The 20,143-nt window shown below is 41.6% G+C and overlaps 2 protein-coding genes across 2 annotated transcripts in view; one reads left to right on the top strand and one right to left on the bottom strand.

Annotated features, from left to right (window-relative positions):
* LOC310823078 (calpain-2 catalytic subunit-like) overlaps positions 1 to 7,978 on the bottom strand; it is a 12,073-nt gene extending 4,095 nt beyond the window's left edge. Inside the window, exons 1-11 of the mRNA XM_083695781.1 lie at positions 7,740 to 7,978; positions 7,327 to 7,396; positions 5,880 to 5,998; positions 4,005 to 4,138; positions 3,660 to 3,828; positions 3,358 to 3,441; positions 3,151 to 3,236; positions 2,966 to 3,034; positions 2,650 to 2,810; positions 2,317 to 2,486; positions 1,952 to 1,963 (exon numbers count right to left, since the gene is read on the bottom strand). Coding sequence (XP_083551907.1) covers positions 1,952 to 1,963; positions 2,317 to 2,486; positions 2,650 to 2,810; positions 2,966 to 3,034; positions 3,151 to 3,236; positions 3,358 to 3,441; positions 3,660 to 3,828; positions 4,005 to 4,138; positions 5,880 to 5,998; positions 7,327 to 7,396; positions 7,740 to 7,970 — 1,305 coding nt within the window. The 5' untranslated portion in view covers positions 7,971 to 7,978. The remainder of the gene's footprint in view (positions 1 to 1,951; positions 1,964 to 2,316; positions 2,487 to 2,649; positions 2,811 to 2,965; positions 3,035 to 3,150; positions 3,237 to 3,357; positions 3,442 to 3,659; positions 3,829 to 4,004; positions 4,139 to 5,879; positions 5,999 to 7,326; positions 7,397 to 7,739) is intronic.
* Positions 7,979 to 10,175: 2,197 nt separating this feature from the next.
* LOC310822179 (calpain-2 catalytic subunit-like) lies at positions 10,176 to 19,768 on the top strand. Its single transcript, XM_083694524.1, is given in 23 exon segments — positions 10,176 to 10,678; positions 12,417 to 12,486; positions 13,042 to 13,160; positions 13,246 to 13,379; positions 13,527 to 13,695; positions 13,816 to 13,899; positions 14,003 to 14,088; positions 14,218 to 14,292; positions 14,407 to 14,567; positions 14,696 to 14,865; positions 14,962 to 14,973; positions 15,904 to 16,000; positions 16,042 to 16,049; positions 16,052 to 16,158; positions 16,368 to 16,404; positions 16,579 to 16,644; positions 16,812 to 16,869; positions 16,981 to 17,045; positions 17,223 to 17,291; positions 17,440 to 17,518; positions 18,948 to 19,064; positions 19,280 to 19,338; positions 19,488 to 19,768. Coding segments are annotated over 23 exon segments (2,103 nt in total). The 5' UTR covers positions 10,176 to 10,441; the 3' UTR covers positions 19,512 to 19,768.
* The last annotated feature ends 375 nt before the right edge of the window (positions 19,769 to 20,143 follow it).

Genomic DNA, 20,143 nt, shown 5'->3' with positions numbered 1-20,143 from the left:
GCGCTACACTCAGTCTCTGGTTTATCAGCTCTTTCCCCCCCTCTCCCCTGATGATATTCTAAAACTGGTCACCTCCAAGTGGGCAACCACCTGCCCTCTCGATCCTATCCCCTCCCCCTTTCTCCAATCCATCTTCAAAGACCTCCTTCCATTCCTTACCACAATAATCAATTCCTCTCTATCCACAGGATCTGTCCCAGCTGCCTTTAAGACAGCCAGAGTCAAGCCTCTTCTCAAGAAACCAACTCCTGCTGTCCATAACTACAGACCGCTATCCCTTCTCTCCTTGAACACTTGAATGTGCTGTCTCTAACCGACTGTCTCACTATTAGAACAACCTTCTTGACCCTCACCAATCCAGCTTTAAGGCTGGGCACTCTACTGAGACTGCTCTCCTTGCTGTGACGGAGGCTCTCCACTCTGCTCAAGATTCCTCCCTCTCCTCTGTTCTCATTCTTCTGGACCTGTCTGCTGAATTCAACACAGTAAACCACCCAATCCTTCTCCACCCTCACAGAACTGGGCATTTCTGGCTCTGCACTCTTTTGGTTTGCATCCTACCTGACTGATCGCTCTTACCAGGTGACGTGGAGAGGATCGCTGTCCTCTCCACGAGCCCTCACCACTGGGGTCCCCCAGGGCTTTGTCCTAGGGCCCTTACTGTTCTCCCTCTATACCATATACCATCTCTTGGCTCTGTAATTTCCTCACATGGTTTCTCCAGATGACACTCAACTCTTTCTCTCTTCCCCCCCTCTGACTCACAGATGGCAACACGTGTCTCTGCGTGTCTTGCAGACATTTCTGTTTGGATGTCAGCGCACCACCTCAAGCTCAACATTAATAAGACTGAGCTGCTCTTCCTCCCGGGGAAAGCCTGCCCTCTCCAAGACTTCTCCATCACAGTACTCTACTGTAACCTACTCCCAGACAGCCAAGAACCTTTGGGTGATCCTTGATAACCACTTATCCTGTGCGGCGAACATCACAGCGACAGTACGCTCCTGTAGATTTTTCCTCTACAACATCAGAAGGATACGTCCATTCCTCACCAGAGAAGCAGCACAACTCTTGGTCCAGACACTTGTGATCTCTCGCCTTGACTACTGCAACGCACTCTTGGCTGGGCTCCCTACCTCCGCCATCAGACCTCTGCAGCTCATCCAGAATGCTGCCGCTCTCCTGGTGTTCAATCTCCCCAAATTCTCCCATGTCACCCCCTCCTTCGCACCCTTCACTGCCTCCCTGGTAGCAGCTCGCATCAGATTCAAGACCCTGGTGCTCACAGCAAAGGGAACAGCCCCTCCCTACCTGCAAGCAATGATCAGCCCCCAAACCCCTGCCCAATCACTCCGCTCTTCCACCTCGGCTGGCCGCCTGGCACCACCGCCTCTACGTGGATGCAGCAGTTACTCTGCCATGGCTTTTCACTGTCCTCGCATCTCGCTGGTGGAACGACCTTCCCACTGCTGTCAGGACTGCATCACTACCTGTCTTCAGCCATAGATTGAAGACCCATCTCTTCAGGCTACATCTTAACTGTCCCTCCTAAAGACCTCTTCATTCCCACTACCCCCCTGTACAGTTTCTCTACTGTAAATAAATTAATGGAAAAAAAAAAAGAAGATTCTTCCTTCTTCTAGCATTGTGACTGCCAATAGCCCCTGGTCCTAGCATAGATTACTTTTTCTTATGATGACTGATGGACAGATCATTCACTTACTTAGACAAATGTATTTGTTGTAAGTCGCTTTGCATAAAGGCATCTGCTAAATGCCATAAATGTAATGTAATGTAATGTAATGGAACATTGTAGACTCAGGAAATAGAAACTGTTCACAAACATCTGTTCACAACCTTGCTGCCTATCTGCTATCAGCTAACTCTAACCCAATCTCAGTAGTTTTCCCCATTGAGTCCTGCTGCTAGCCTCCTGGGACACCATGCTCACCTGAGGAGGGACCTGAGAAGAGAGATAGAAGCACAGAGGAGCCAGATAGTAAACTGAGCCAGATATTAACTATGGATGTATCTAATAAATAAATACAAAACTAATATATCCATTACATAATCTACTTTGAAGTGGTAAATGTCATGAGTTATATTGTATTGTACTGTATCATTGTGTATTGTATTGTATAGTATTTTTTGTATTATAACATATTGTAACATATTGTATTGTTTGTATTGTATTGTAGTGTATTATGTGTTTGTGTACAACCCAGGAAGATTAATACGTATCTTGATAAACTAAACTAAGTTGTTACAGTTGTGGTTATATGGGGTGATCCGCGCTTCTGATGCCTGCAGACCCACCTCATACATGGCAAAGCCGATAGTCTCCATGTCCTTCCCCTCTTTCCTCATCCGCCGTCTGTTCTTTTGGATCAGACCCACCAAAAAGCTGCAACCCACCTCGCCATCATAAGGATCATCGTCCTCCCACTCCAGCTTAATCTTGAACTGTGGATTCATCCAGAAAGTGTCTGTGGGGAGAATAATTGGGAGAGGTGCTCTTGCTCTTGGAAGGGAACATGCTGTTACCATGTATGTGTTATGGTGTGTGGTAGAGGCTAGAGGTTCGAGGGGCATGTACATGGTACTGGGTGTGTACATGGTACTGAACGCATACTTGTGTGTCATTCTTACAGGGATTATTTCTACATCCTCCTGCAGTAGAGCCCTTCCTCCAGCTGCCATCATAGTTAGAGACACTCCAGCGGCTCAGAGAGTCAGCAGTCAATGTGTCTGGGGTCAAAGTGCAGATCTCCAGGTGGGTGAAATTCTTTGTGAAGTCTGTAAATGACATCCTGCAAAACACAAAGCAACATGTATGACAGGTTTTATATGGTCTAACATACTCCCATTTAACCACCGCAACGTTGATAAAGCAGATCAACTTGGAATTAATGCTACTGTATTTCATTTTGAGAACTGTAATGTGCCAATACAGTTACCACTGTACCAAAACTCTCCATCGTTTGCTTTTCCCTTTTCACGCTCAGAGGGATCCACATGGTTCCACTCCGAGGAGCTGAGGAAAGACAGAAGAACCACTGTCTTGTGACATACAACTCTGACATGATCTGAGAGAGTCATACTAAACCATTAATGCACCAATCATGTTGCTAGTCCTCTGAGGGTTCTCACATGTCACTCCAGGCTCCCGTCCACTCCACCTGACCCCAGGGGTTACGCACCCTGACCAGCTTCTCCTTCCCCCCATGGTAGCTCACCTGGTATAGTAAGAATTTGGTATAGTCATGATTCAAATTTTGGTTCAAAGAGATGTACCAGAAACACTAAAAGGGACTTATAATATACTGTATGAATCCTGAAGTTCAAAAGTTACAGTACCTCTATGGCTCCAGTCAGTGAGTAGGCATGTCCCTTTACAAGCTTCTGGTCGGTAATAGCCTCTGTATCTGCTGCACTGGTGATCTGGAGAAGAGAGCCAAACCATAACCAAACCATGATAAAGCTTTACAACAACACCATAACCAGACAGCTCACAAAAACTCACATTCAAATATGAAAATGTGCCTGATATGGACAAAAATATAGCTAGTTGGCTAGAACACACTAGAGGAGAACATCTAAAAGCAGATGTGTGCAGCATTTAACAGCAATTGTATCATATAGATTATGTGAAATCCTACATTGATGGAGCAGCCCAGCAGTGCCCCAGAGGCCAAGGCTTTCTTGATGATATGGAACAAGTGGGAAGGAGCTTTCTTCAGTTCATAGTTCTCTGCTATTCCACCAGTGAAGTCCTCAAAGCCCTCTGTGGTGGACCCTCCAGAGAGGGCCTCATAGCACCCATTCACCCTGTCAGAGAGACAGACAGACAGACAGACAGACAGACAGACAGACAGACAGACAGACAAACAAACAGACAAACAATAGGACAGAGATCCAACACCTTTAGAGAGACACATACATAATGTTTATGCAGTCAGAAATAGATCATTAGGCAATGTCTGTTAGTTGTGGTAATCTTTTACTTAGCGTAGGCCTTCTCCAGCAGGGCGCTCCAGAACTCTGAGCCTTCAGCTGAGTGAACAAACTGCAGCTTTCCATCTCTAGTGGGCAGCTGGTCATCAATCACCACGTCCACCCACTCACCAAACTGCCAGAACTGAGGACAACAAAATTCCAACTAATGAGAATCGATCTCATTCCAGCACATGCCCACAAAACTCCAACCAAGGACCTCAGTGTAAATAAGCTAATTACAGCTCCCCATATGTGAAAAGGACGCGTTGCCCACATGACAAGGCCATCTGAAAGAATGTGCTGATCCATTTAAGAAAGCCCTATGGGTATAAATGTGATAGAGGTCCTTCTTTTATATTTATGTATGCTGTTTACAAAATATACCCATAGAGGAACAGCAGTTGGAACTGAAAGTCATGCACATAAACTAAAAAAACAACAACATTAAAGGCCCACATAAGTCAATTGTTCTTCTTTTGGCTCTACACTCCAAGAGTTTGGATTGGAAATCAATTACTATGAGGTTAAAGTATAAATTGTGAGCGTTTATTTAAGGGTATTTATATGGTTTCACCATTCAGAAATATAGTCCCCCCCTTCAGGATACTAAAAGTAATGTTTGTAGGGGATAGGATGATATGTTATTGATTAATATAATGTCCAAATTAAACACTCATGTTTATGGTATTTGGTTGACAGTCCTTTACATGCAAGAACTGTCTGAAGTCTGCGACCCATTGACCCCACCAGACATTGGGTATCTTCTCTGGTGATGCTCTGCCAGGCCTGTACTGCAGCCATCTTCAGCTGTTGTTTGTTTTGAGGTATTTTTGCCTAAAATCTTATCATCTGGAAATTAAATGTTCAACTGGATTTAAATCTGAAGATTCACTTGGCCATTCAAGACCTTTCCAGTTTTTGGCCCAGAAAAACTCCCTAGTTGCTATGGCAGTATGTTTTGGGTCATTGTCTTGATGTATGGTGAACTAGACATTGACAGCACTCTTATGCCTGCACAAATTATGTGAATAAACACACCTGACTTACCAGAAACACCTGTCAAGCCAATTGTCCCATTACTTCTGTGCCCTGAAATAGGGGTCTATGTATAAAAGCTCTTGTCATTTTTAAATGGTGAAACCAAAATGTACCCTTAAATAAAATCTATCTATCTATCTATCTATCTATCTATCCATCCAACCAACTAAGTTATCTTTAAACTTTATCTGCTACCATAATAAGAGTCAGTTTTATTTAACTACCCAACTAATTTTACTACCCAACAAATCTATCTATCGTCAAACCATGTTTAAACTTTTTCTACTACCAAAATAAGACTTTGCAAGCTGACAAAGATTCTTCTGGAACTTATTTTTCTAGTTAACAGTTGTCGTCTCACTGTCTATTTGAAGAGCAGTAAGTCTCAAAATAACAGGTAAAGGACGGATAATACTGAATTTATCACTTACTGTCATAAATCCCTTGGGTTTAAACATTTCCCTTCATGATTAATGAACTTGTTTTAACGGGGCTAGGAAAACCCCTGTTCTTGCATGTGTATTTTGGGCAATACATTCTAATTTCTTAGCTCCTTCTAATTCAATTTCCCATGTGCTGTGACATATGACATTTCATACAGTATAGAGCTCCACAGTGTGATGTGGTTAGGCTATTTGTAAAGTTTACACATTTTATTGTGAATTGCTCTGAGCTATATCTGCCGTTACTTTCCCAAATATCTCACTCCATCCGTTTTTTGACCATTTTTTCCCAAAAAAATCCAGGAAGCAACACTGGCTGGTGTGGGCCTTTAAGTACCATTGAAGAAGCTATCCAACAATTTCATGATGTATGGTTCAGTAAGATGTGGTCATCATAGAAACCTGGAAGTGAAAGATCCCAGCATAGTAATCTCCAAAACCTTGGTCTTTAGGTACGACTCGTGCCATTACTTCTTTATTTAGGGTCAAAGAGGCAATGGCTGCCAGGAGCCAGCAGTTCCCTGAAAAAAACCCCAGAGAGGATACATAGGTGTGTAGCCCATAAGAGATCATCATTAAATTATAGCTCATCCTGAGGATTCTCATTCTTATACTGCATAGGCTGCAATAGCTCCCTCACAAAAACTCTAAAACAGTTAGGTACTGTACATGACATAAGTGCCAAAATTTCATCCTATCCCCTACAAAGCACACATGGACAATTTCAGAAAAATCCAAATATCCTCACGCCATAGCAAATTGTACACAGAGTACCAAAACAGCCTCCAGTCCTCCCCGGCAGAGCGAACATAGAACTCTCTGTCAAGTGTTTACAGGTATCCCTTTCATACAGAACAGCTTACCTCAGTTCACACCGCATTTAGATTCCCCCATGCATGCTGCAGCAGTTTGGCTTTTTAATCATGTATTCATGGTCTTTACTATGACTTTATAGTTTTATCTTAAGCAATAGAAGTGCCTACTTGTATTACTCTGTGATCAAAATGAACACTGGAGACCATAAGAATATTTGAATCGCCTCCAGCTTTTTCAATATGAGTCACATGACTGTCTAATTGTGAGAGAGAAGGATCGGGCCCAAAGGAAAATGTGATGTTTAGTTCAACACACTGTTCTGGACTCTTTGCATAACATGTTTGGATCACAATTAACTAACTTGCTGATAGGCTTAATTCAAAGAACAAATTGTTATTAACAGTGGTCGTCTCTGTCTATTTGAATACCGGTAAGTCTCAAAATAACAGGTTTCTCTCTGTGTGTCTGTAATATTACTAATGAGAGGAATACAGTCATAAATCCATAAATTACTGGGTTTAAACGTTTTCGCTTCATGATTAATTAACTTGTTTTAACGAAAACCCTCTCTGTTCTTGTTTGACAATGTTTTATGCTACATACTTCTACAGGGATAACAACCTGACAATGAGACAGTAGGGGCTGTTCAGATATAGTCTACAGTAGGGTGGTCAAGGGGACTCTTAGCCCCATTTGTGACTAGATTTACTACGTTTTACATTTGGACTGTAGAAGTCTAGTCACAGATTGGTAGGCACAGGGGATTTAGCTTCAAAGGTAGCAGGTCGCGGATTTGAAGACATTTGTAGGAGTAAAATTGCTTCGAATTAACGTCTGCTCATTTTGTTTTTACATTGGGGTACAGTAAACTGGAAAAAGCACCTTGTCTCAGGCATTTGCGATTTTCTGCATTCTGAAAGATGGCCACCGAATGTAAAAGTAGTAAATCTAGTCACAAATAGGGCTAGGGGACCCTGAGCTAAAGCAGTAAGATAAAGCAAACAGGTGATGTGGTTCCTACAAGAAGACTCACCCAGGCCTCCTTGGCATATGTCAGTTCTACAGGCTCCACCAATTATGAATTTAGGACTGGACACCAGTTCCTGTCAGGGGAAAAAAAACAAGAATAAAGGTGTGTTTTAATGGCTGAATATTACGAATTCTTATTGAGATCAAGTCAAGGAGGAGAACAGATTATAACCTTGATGAATTATGTTATTTTATAGAGCTTATTTGTGATGGGTTTACGAACATATTATTAATAACATATTATTATTGTTATAAATGTTATAAATATAATCCTTAAGTCACACCCATCAAAAAACTATCTGTAAACTGACAGAGCTAATAAAGATGATTGAAGAAGATGAAGAAGATGAATAATGAAATGCATGAAACATTGGTCCATTTGGAAAGCGGTCAGAGAAGTGAGGAGTAATCACTTACGCCAGGTCGTTTCCATTGTACACCTGCAGTTTTATCGGGTCCAAGCTCGTTGAAGCCCAATGATCCATGTGCGGCTGGAAATGTGGAATCATTGAATAGTTGACCATTGCTCAGACACTGACTTCTAAGCTTCTTGAAGTCTTGGTTCAGGTACTTTACCGCATTGGCATTTGAACCAAATCCAGCGGCCAATGCCCTCTCCTTGGCTAACGTAGATGCCACCCCAGCCATAGTGGAATTCCTTAATCTTCACTTCTATAGTCTCTGCGTTCTCAATGTAAAGTAAAGTGATGCTTTATACAGTTGGGAAAGTTAAATTCCTCCTCCTCCTTCTCCTCCTCCTCCTCCTCCTCCTCCTCCCCCTCCTCATTTTCCCTCCTTTTTTCAGGCGTGATCTGGCAGCACAATTGCAGGTTTTGAATTAAAATGTGTTAAAAAAAATAAAATAATAATTTACTTGGAACACATGACATTTAATGTTGTTTCTTTTATTTTTATTATTTACACTTCTTATTGCACTGTTGGAGGAGCCCAAGGCTTAAGAATTTCATTGCCAGCGATTGCTCTGTAATTGTTGTGCATATGACAATAAAACAATCTTGAATCTTGAATCTTGAATTTAAAGCCTACTGTAAAAACGTTTTGGGAAAATTCAGCAGCTATGCACGTGGCACGTGGCTGGGGGCGCATATAGCCAGGCCTATTATATTATGAATAATATTAAAATTAACCCATTAGGAGGGGGGATCTCTACTCATAACACTAAAGATGAAAATTAAGTCTATAGTAGTCTAATTTCATTTAATTTCAGCACATCTGGAATTATGAATCAGCCTGTCAGTAATGAAACCTGCCAGCAGGGGTCATGCTTGACATTACTGAACCGACTCACAAACATCCAGTAGTGTCAGCCTGCTGATAAGGATATGTTTAGTCTGTCAGGTGGAAAAATACCCCTTATTGCATTAAACAAAACAGAACCTATATCTTATGCTACTTCATCAGGATATCTGGAGGTAGTCCCAGTCCCAATGGACCATGAATCGATGTTTTGGATGGGTCAAATCTGGTCCTTGGACGTCCTCTTAAGTCCTTGGATGAGCCCAACTCACGTAAGTCTTTCACCCCTGAACTCAGACCTACCCCTGAACCCGTCTACCCCTGAAAGACCCTGACTATCTGAAGAATGTTTGACAGCACAGGATTGGAACTAATAATGTAAACAATTGCCTAAAGGTGTCTATATCTATCACGCCATTAAGGGTTTTGTAACCCAGCGTTACCGCAGGCATTGCGATATTTTAGGCTGTTGTGGATAACCTCAATTTGAGACTCTTAGGGGAAATCATTGGGTGTGTAGTGTAGACACTCAAACACATGATACATGACTCTGAGGTCAGACTAAAATGAGACCACTAAATGGAAAGGGAGGGAGGCAGAGTCACATGAAGAGAGAGAATGGGTGTGTATTCCCTTCTGAACTCTCATGGGTCCCTTGTTTGTAAACAGTATGTTTTGATAACCATTCATATGAGATTGCAATAGTGTAGTCTGTTCTTTTGTCTCACTGGGTGGGGCAGTTGAGGAAGCCCCTCAGTGATGAATAAAGTTGTTTTAATTGTAATTGAATTAAATGCAATTTTTTGCCCGTAGGATCTAGTACCTGGGTAAATTGTAAACTGCAATTCACTCTGCAAGCTTGTAACTGGCCAGACAATCAGTGCTCTCTCAGGGCCTTATGATATGATAGTCTTCTGCCAGTGACAAACTGTTTGTTTTCAGTGTGTGGCCCCATCCAAAAAGTAAATAAGGGAGGATTCAGTGCATTTGAATACATTTCCTTGTTTATCATAGTGCGGGAGCCTAACTATGTCAATTCATAGCCTATTCATACAGTATGAATAGGCTATTAATTAACATAGTAAGGGTTCAGCACATGATAATCAAGGATATATATTCAAACTGAATCCTTCATACTGTATCACATACAGTACAGTTCAGTACATTGATGTACTGTAGTGCTTGACAGTGGTATCACGCCATTAGTAGTTAATTTCCCTTAACCACAACTTGTGACTGAGGTATGACTTGTGAGTGGCAAAAGCTATTTTTTGCCATTTAATCCTTGTGTATTCTTGCCATGCTCAAATGCTCTCTTTGGTCTCACACCCTGTCTGTGTCCAATACCCACATTGGAGGGGAAACACAGATATGATCTAAGAGTATACCAGGGCTATCCATCTTAGATTTTACTAATGCAAAACATACACACACACACACACACTCACACACACACACGCACACACACGCACACACACGCACACACACGCACACACACGTCCCCCACACATCCCCCACACATCCCCCATCCGTACAGAAGGGAGGTTCAGGTTACCTTAGGTGTGGCCACTATTTGTATTTCTGCTCTGGTTAGGGATTGTTTGGTAGCCTTTGTCCTGTCTACTGTTTGTGTACTTCACCTGGCCTTCAAAGGGTCCTCCCCTGTCTGTGTCCCTGCTCTCATCTTACGTGATTCAGTTATAAAGGAGAAAGAAAAGGAAAAGACAGAGATTGTGTGTGAGATAGAGATCGATCCATAGGGCACCAAAACTCAGCTCACACAACCAAAAACCTTCGGTCATCAGATCCAGGGATCACACACCAAAGCGGTCTCTACATTTCCACTATTCCTAGGAGGCAAGATGACATCTATGGCAGGTCAGCTGGCCCACCTGAGGGAGAGGGCCAGTGGCATTGGTACTAACCAGCACGCTGCAAAGTTCTCCCAACAGGACTACCAGACTCTGTGCCAGCGCTGCCTGGAAAAAGGCAGCCTGTTTGAGGATGACTGTTTCCCAGCTGAGAGCAAGTCTCTGGGGTATAATGAGCTGGGACCGTATTCATCTAAGATCAGGGGGATGGAATGGAAGAGACCAAAGGTATGACTGCACTGTGAACTGTCATTTCTAAAACTTCTGTATGTACAGTGGAATGGTTAATTGTTGGTTTAAAAAGTATAGTGATTAAGTTTACATGTGAGCTACAGTATATCAGGGTAGCAGCTTGATCTGCAGCTCATTGATTATAGTATTTCATTCTATTGTCAGTTCATTCTTTTTTTAATTTAGGGCATACTGATATCATGTACTGTAATCTGAATATCGAGTAATTGAAAACCCTCTCCCATGTTATTTTGATCCTGCCTGCTCCACTCTAGTGCGTGTCAAACACACCCTGTGACCTCTCATTGGCAGGTCTGACCTGTCTGTATCCCCGCCTGACTTGGCATTCTTCGACGTACTTATTAGGTGGGCTTGCTTAAGCAAGTCCAACTATTGTTTTATGACATGCTTATTATTATCATTATTATCCCGATTCTTCCCAGTGCTACTCCTCCTACAACTTTTAAGCTATTCACACCAATCTAACTTTAACACATTCAAAGGGGTCTAACTTGTGTTGCTATGATTTTTTTGTTTTGATAGCTATTAAAGTTTTTAAACTATACAAACTTGAAAGAGCACTTTTTAACATAGAGGTCTATGGAAACCAAAAGATGCAATTTCGGAACCACTTTCGGAACCACTTAAACCTTTTAAGTTTGTCACACCTTTTCAACTGTAAAATGTGTTTATCTGTCTATCCTATAACCTTCTCTCTTTTTAATACCAAAAAAACAACGTTTTTCATACTCAACCAACTAACACTACCCACTCAACTGAACTACCCCAGGCTTTGTTAGCAATGCGGATGCGGTGGACCCAAGGGCGGAGAAATACTCAGACGAAGACGTAAATACAAGAACTTATCTCTTTAATTAAGAATGGTCGGGGCATTATGCACAAACAAACACTGGGAGAAAAGGGTAAAATAAAAGTGGAGAAAACCAAGCTCCAATAACACAGGTACTCACTGGCAGACAGGGTAAACACGGGCAGACGGGGAGAATCTCCGACAAGGACATGGGGAACACACAGGCTAGATATAGCAAACAGAGGACAGAACACACAGGTGAAACAAATCTGGGTAGATTGGGAGGCCACTGGCCCCGTACCGCCAGAGGAGGGCACCAGAGTCACCAGACAGCAACCTCAGGCGTGACAGGCTTATTCTATCCTATCCTTCCTATCTATCTATCTATCTATCTATCTATCTATCTATCTATCTATCTATCTATCTATCTATCTATCTATCTATCTATCTATCTATCTATCTATCTCTTGTCCAAACCATCTTTTAACTTTTTCTAACCAAAATAAGACTTTGCAAGCCCACAAAGTTTCTTCTGGAGCTTATTTTTCTAGTTATTATTATTATTCAAATTCTTCCCAGTGCTACTCCTCCTACAACATTTAAGCTATTCACACCAGTCCAACTTTAAAATGTGCAGAGAGGTGTAACTCGCATCGCTATGACTTTTGTTTTTGATACCTATTAAACTTTTTGTAACTCCAAAACCTCTCATCCGGTTAACATGTTGGAATGTTGATTTAGGCCAGCATTCTGAGAGCCACCATTGTTACTGCAACTGCTATGGAACTTTCAGAACTCTTGATTAAATACAGTAGGAGACGGCAAAACACATTCTTAGAATGATTACACAACAATGCACACATATGAATGAATAAATGAAAGATGCTGAATACATTTCTCTGCTCTTATATGTGATTGTTGCAGGAATTGTGCTCAGACCCCAAATTCATCAAAGATGGAGCCACAAGGACAGATATCTGCCAAGGTATTCTAGGTAGGTTACACATAGGAGTGATGTTGCTGTCTGATACTGTTCATTATTTTTGTGGTTCTCTTACAGGCTTTCAGAAAATAGGTACACAGAGTGTGTGTCCCGTAGTAAGGGGTCTCCCTCATCTCCTTCAGAAAGCCTAGGTTACATTCGTAACCCCTACTTTTATGTGAGGGAATAATATCAGTACTTTGTTCCATACTCTAGAAAATTCATATCCATATCAATCCTGGTAGTCTATTTGGCCCAGTTATGACCTGCAATATAATATTTGTGTGTAAAGTTGGTGGGGCTTCTGATATGGTGGGAGAGTTACAAGGTATGTGTAATAGAGTGAGGGACTGACATTCCTGGTGTAGACGGGAGGGTGGAGCTCACTTTGCCTCATCTCAAGATCCTCTCCTCCCTGATCACTGCCCACAAGCATCTTGGGTCTTTGTGTCCAAATTGAAACAGTGTGGAGTGTGTGTGTGTGTGTGTGTGTGTGTGTGTGTGTGTGTGTGTGTGTGTGTGTTATTCATACAGTTTATATGTTTAACATCTGTGAGTATATTTCAGGTGACTGCTGGCTCCTAGCTGCCATTGCTTCACTGACCCTGGACCAACAGGTCCTAACTCGTGTGGTTCCTCCAGGACAGAGCTTCAGTGACAATTATGCTGGGATCTTTCACTTCCAGGTCAGGAATTATTCTCATTAACTCAATCCCAAAACTCAAAAACACAATTCAAGAGCTTTCCTTATGTATTTATTATGTCTTTAAGTTCTGGCAGTTTGGTGAGTGGGTGGATGTGGTGGTTGATGATCGACTGCCCACCAAAGATGGAGAGCTGCTGTTTGTTCACTCAGCTGAGGGCTCAGAGTTCTGGAGTGCCCTGCTGGAGAAGGCCTATGCTAAGTAAGAGACTAGCAAGGGGAATTCAATAATTACATTTAATGATTTTTATTTGTTATAATCATCATAATTATTGTGTTATTTATCATGAGAAATAATTAATGTCTAAAGTCTCTTGTCTGCCTGCCTATCTGTCTGTCTTATTGATAGGGTAAATGGGTGCTATGAGGCTCTATCAGGGGGGTCCACCATAGAGGGCTTCGAGGACTTCACTGGTGGAATAGCAGAGATGTATCAGTTGAACAAGGCCCATCCACATCTCTTCAAAATCATCCAGAAGGCTTTGGGGCTGGGTTCTCTTCTGGGCTGCTCTATAGATGTAGGTTTGATGTGGATACATACTGTACTTCTTAAGTGTTCACACTTTACAAACTTTCTTTACAAGACAGAGGCATTAACATTGGGGTTGACATGTCTTTGATAATTTATATATTTTCAGATAACTAGTGCCTATGAGACGGAGGCAGTTACAACCTGTAAATTAGTGAAGGGACACGCATACTCTGTCACTGCTGCACAAGAGGTAAAATACCTGTCAACACAGCACAGCACAGCATCTGTCAACACAACACAGGGGTGTTTTATAAGACCACAGTCATAAGTGATGAACCTGTGCTCTACTCCAGGTTCATCTCCATGGAAGCCCGGTTCAGCTGGTCCGCATCAGGAACCCCTGGGGTAAGGTGGAGTGGACTGGGCCCTGGAGTGATGGGTGAGTGAACTGTTAAGCACTGTTGAATAGATTATCATAGAGTGCACTGTGTACAGTAGACCATCAAATATAACTGTTTTTCCTTAGACAACATGCTGCATTGAAACATTTCTGTTTTCCCTCTGTTAGATCCAGTGATTGGGAATTAGTCTGTGCTGATGAGAAACCAAAGCTGGATCACATTGCTGAAGATGGGGAGTTTTGGTAAGTCCCTGCCCCTTCATAGCTTTTATTAGGATGGACACCTCTCATTGATCTTTCAATATTCACAGTTTTTTTTGGTTGAAATTCTGTAATAGACTATCCTGTTCTGTCTAGGATGTCCTACTCAGACTTTACGATGCACTTCTCCAAACTGGAGATATGTAACCTGACCCCAGACACCCTGACTAGTGATGATGTGGGCCACTGGAATCACTACCAGTATGAAGGGACTTGGAGGGTGGGCTCTACTGCCGGAGGTTGTCGTAACCACCAAGGTAGCCTACAGCCCCAACACTCAGTTACAATAGATTTATATGAGTGAATCACTGACACTCTATTAACCAGATATATTGTGCTCCTGCTGACTATGAGATTGTGTGATTGCACTCTGTGTTTATTCCAGCCACGTTCTGCTCCAACACCCAGTTCCTGCTCCGTCTAGATGACGTGGATGATGACCCTCTGGATGGGGAGGACGGCTGCACCTTCCTGGTGGGTCTGATGCAGACAGATGGACGCCGTTTCCGGAGGCTCGGCCATGAGCTGAACACCATTGGCTTCGCCATCTATGAGGTGCTACATCATCACAGTATTGTTTAAACAAGATTGATACTGATATCAGTGGAGAGAAGATGATCCATTACAAATGTCTCTGTCTCTCTCTTACAGGTTCCTGAAGAGGTTTGTATTCATCAATTGGTTGTTATGTCATGCCAACAGCCACAATACCATGCATCCCTCTACTGTCTTGTCTGGAAAAGCTAAGCAGGGTATGCCTTTATCAATCCTTGGATCGGAGTACCAAAACAGGCTGCTGGAAGTTGTGTTGGAGGAGCAGTAGGTGGCATTCCTCCCTCTGATCTAAGAGACCCCACTGCCCCAGGGCAGTGATTGGGGCACTGCCTTGCAGAGGATGCCGTCCTTTGAATGAGATATTAAAACCCACGTCCCGAGTTGTTAAAAAGATCCCATGGCACTTATCACAAGAGTAGGCATGTTAATGCCAGTATTCTAATGCCAGCTAAATTCCCAATCTGGCCCTCATTCTATCATGGCCACCTAATCATCCCCTGCTTTCAATTGGCTCATTCATCCCTCTCCTTTCCCCTGCAACTCTTCCCCAGGTTATCGCTGCAAAAGAGAACATGTTCTCAGTCAACTTACCTGGTAAAATAAGGGATAAAAAATACTAATAATATCAACACTGCCAAATACACAGAACTGAAATCATGAATGGCAAATTATTTTTCACTTGTTCTGAAAGTATTGTATTCTATTGGTTACAAGGCTTCTGGCATTACGACTGCCAATGGCACCTGGTGTGAGCATTGATTACTTTGTCTTATGATGACTCTTGGATAGATGATTAACTTACTTAAACAAATGTATTTGTTGTAAATTGCTTTGGATAAAGGCGTCTGCTAAATGCCATAAATGTAAATGTAAATGTAAACTGTTTCTACCTGAGCAATCTTATATTCAGTCTCTATCACTTGTGAGTTATGAACTCTATCCCTCTTAGTATGGATAATATTTTCACATCAATGGCTTGTATGGTTCTCTGAGGTCATTGATAGAGATCTTTTCCACCTCCTCCCTTCTCTTCCTCAGAGTAAAGGTCGCACTAATGTCCACCTGGGTCCAGATGTCTTACTGAGACAGAGGGCAGTGGCTATGAGTAGCAACTTCATAAACACACGAGAGGTGTGTTTATGAACTTCCCCCTGGGAAGTTCATAAACACGTGGAGGGGATGATGACATACTCTTCCCCCTGGAGAGTATGTCATCATCCCCTCCACCTTTCAGCCACACAAGAAAGGCAGCTTCATCCTGCGTGTGTTCTCTGAGAAACAGGCTGCCACCAGGTATGAGTTATCCTCTAACCTGGCACACCGTATGTAAGATTTGTTCTATGACCCAACACAAACCCTTGTGTGATCATTTTGGATAGTTATGCCTCAAACTAAACTGTGATTACAACATCAAATAGCACACAATGGATTTTAAAAGCTTATATCCCCACCTAGTGGTAAAAGTACACCATATTTCTAAAAGTGTTTCCTTATTTTTATAGTCCAATGGAGGAGGACATTGATGCTGAGATAGAGGAGGTAAGATTCTCTATGATTTGTATCACTAATTCTGCATGTGATGCCCAAGTAATGCCTTTTCAGATTCTATTTCAGACTCTCTCAAGTATTATAATGCATCCTCTTATATGACAATATCTATTCAAAATGAATTGGGTGCTTCAAATATTTACTCATATGAATATCATTCTGCAGCCAATAATATCAGACAATGATGTGGATCCCCAATTCAAATATCTCTTCAAGCAGATTGCTGGCAATGTAAGTTTCCTAAGAATGCCTCTCTTTAATGTACAGTAAATGCATGATGTCAAAGACTCAGCAGTTGAGTTATTAATGAGCTCACACTAATAAATAACAGTGAGCAAATGTTGGATTTGCCCAAATGACAGCTCAAAAAGAAATCAAATCTTGTATTCCCTGAACAGGACTCTGAGGTATCTGTCTTTGAACTTGTACGAGTTATGAACAAGATTGTCTCACAAAGTAAGAGGTTTTCAATATCTCTATTATAAAAGTAATAATGATTGTAAAGGTATTGAGGTAGCCGTACAGAGTCTGTGTTATCAAAGTGTATATTAATCTGATGTTTTCCAGGAGCCGATGTCAAGACAGATGGGTTTAGTCTGGAGACAGGTCGTCACATTATCCGTCTTCTAGATGTATCCTTTCAGGTTTGATACACAATGGCCTTTACATTAAACAGAGGACTTTCATCCTTAAAGTCCACAATAATCATTTGATTCTATTCAAGACATACACATGAACGCAGTGAACTCGCAAAAAACAAACATTTAAATATTATTTATATGGGGTTCCTTAACCTTGATGGTCCCCAGAAAGATGGAAGTGACAAGTTGGGACTAATTGAATTCCACATTCTTTGGATGAAGATCCAGAAATATCTGGTAATGTATGACCAATAGAGGGGAGTCATCAATGGAATTCATCTTAGATTGAATACCACACACAGTAGCCTCATCTGTTTATCATTCAGCCAACCTTTGTATGTTGCAAAGTGCATTTTGTATGCTTCTGTGTGTTGATTGTATACAGGTGATCTTCAAGGGTCATGACTCAGACAGCTCTGGCACCATGAGTTCCCATGAGATGAGAGGTGCTCTCTCCCAAGCAGGTAACAGTCTGTAGGATTATATGGTGGACCGAGTCCATCCATGTGAGAACAATCTCAGTCACATAAATCCCCCTCATCACCTATGTAGGAATCCACTTTTTCACTTGAATTAAAGAGTGTGAGACAGACACCAGTGTTACATTAACTGGGATAAATCAAATTGATAATTTATTATCGTTAATTCAATACTCAATTAATACAACATCAATAACCAACAGAATGAAGAAATTGCAAGGAGAGAGCACAACAGACCCCAGGTGAAATAGAATAGTTGTTTACTGGAAGCCACAGCTCCCAAAGACTCTGAAGAAAGCTTGAACATTAATTTGTTATATACTGAAAAGACCTTCTAAAACATGTGCGTGGAGAGGATGGATAATTTTTTCACTGAACTTAGTTCTGTGATGTTTGTATCTCATCCCAGGGCCATCTTTGTCTAAATTCGCCATCTATCTTTCAAAACATGGCTTCTGAGGCACAAGGCTCTACTTAATAACACACCAGTATCAGTTGTCCCTGAGAACTCCCCTTCTGTTACATACATTTTATGACATAGTTGGTCACAACAAAGTTTAAGAAATAGTATGAATGGAAGTTTAATAAGAGGTCAAGACAGACATCTTTTCACAGGACCAATTGGGGGGGGGGGGGGCAATCAAGACTTGCAACCCGAACGTTGCGGGTTCATGTCGTCGACTTTGGGACAATTTTGAAGTGCTTTTAGTTTGTTTATGCCTTCCTCTAACAACTTACTCTTATCTTAACCGTTCTACGTTAATGCCTAATACTGCCTAATACTGCCTAACCGCCACGTAAGTCGAGGTACTGTGTAGTTCCATTGTTAACTTAGTGGGGGGTTTTGTTTTGTTTTTTGGGGGGGGGGTTTACAATAGTGCTGTGTGGAAACGTGCAGATTTCACGCAATATTAATGTGCAGATGTGCACATGATGGTGGCCTTGTACTATTGCTTCTGCATGCATGTTTTGCTAGGAGACTGTATTGAATAAAGTTATTATAATACAAACATGATATTTCGCTCAGTAGTATGTGTAAAACAGCTACACCCATCTGATTATTGTTGACTACCAGTTTGCACACCCAAATGGCCCTCTCCTGTTTTTTGTGTGTTTAGTATTGTCACAGGGTTGCTGTGACAACACTCAATAATGAACTGGATGAGCCAGTTTGGGGACTTCTCCCTCCCCACTCAGACCTATTAACAAAGACATGATTAGGGAGAAGCTGTGTAAAATACTTTGCATTTCCAGCAGCTCATTGACTCCACACCATTACAAATGATATATATTTATTGCACATACAATACCAAATTCACAACACTGAACAGAATGTTAATGTAAAAGTGGCTACCTGTTTTTTTGTATGATCCTGTTGGGTTACAGTATGTGGCATGTTGTGTCCCTTCCAAAGGCTTCCATGTCAACAGTGCTGTGTTGCAGATCATAGTGAATCGCTATGCCAATGCCCAATATGCCATAGACTTTGACTGTTTCGTGGGCTGTCTCATCCGACTGGAGATGCTTTTCAGTAAGTCTCCCCCAAAAAAGCTGCATGAAAAATGATATTATAATATTATATTATATTATAATATTATATTATAATAGATAGGGTTTACTGCTCCAATGAAGATATTTGGCATTTCAGCCCAACAGCAATTGTCTTTGACTGGGTAATAGACTGATGTACTGTATATGTAATATAGGCTATTGGATTAACTTATTTCTGTTTTCAATCCCACTCAGAGGTGTTTAAAACTCTGGATACAGATGATTCTGGGCAGATTAAACTGGATATGTTGCAGGTGTGTAGACTACAATGTGTTCTCATTATGTGGTCTTACCAAATGTGTGAGAATCATACAGTAGGCCTAAGCATAAAATTGCACCCAGCTCATGGACTAAGGCGTAAACACATACTGTATGAATCTGTTGATTTTGTTTTGTTTTACAGTGGTTGTGCCTGGCAATCAACTAGACCTCCGAAGACGTCCACCGCTGTGGCTCATCAAAAAGTTAAATTAAACAGTTTTGACAATGTACATGTCCTTGTGTGAGATAAGTAGTTTGAAATCAATTCTCTAGTTTAGCAATTTACATGGATGTAGGTTTCATGAAGCATGGGTGAAACACGTTTCTGGCTTCGCTCAAGTCGCGTCTCGTTGTGGGTTCTTAAAAGCCGTGGTCACGCGTATAGCGCTTATAATGCGGTCGGGTATATCCAGTTGATGGATGCATGGCAGTAACGTGAAAATAAAAGTGTTCTGCTGAATAGTCACTTGCCATTGTGTTTTTTTAGGTTCTGTCTTTCTATGCCGTGTGGATGATCATATCTGCACAGCTTCCACAGTTCGCAGTAGGTTATCACATGCTCCGGAGTTACGGTTGCCTCACACGAATTGTATATGCCACCCATAGCTGGTACTAGAGACTATATCCAATGCATTGGGACTTTTTATTGAAAGATAAAGTACATTCATTACATGCTTTACAAACAATTGAGTAAAACCAGCTTATATTTTGGGTTCTGATGGGGTAAGACAGTTGGACTAAGCTCATGAGGCATCTATAAGTCTTATTGCACACGAATCAATTACTATACAGTATATC

Source organism: Argentina silus (genome assembly GCF_951799395.1).
Source record: "Argentina silus genome assembly, chromosome: X".
Classification (NCBI taxonomy): domain Eukaryota; kingdom Metazoa; phylum Chordata; class Actinopteri; order Argentiniformes; family Argentinidae; genus Argentina; species Argentina silus.
The sequence above is the reverse complement of the archived record's forward strand: the minus strand, read 5'-3'. Positions and strand labels throughout refer to the sequence as shown.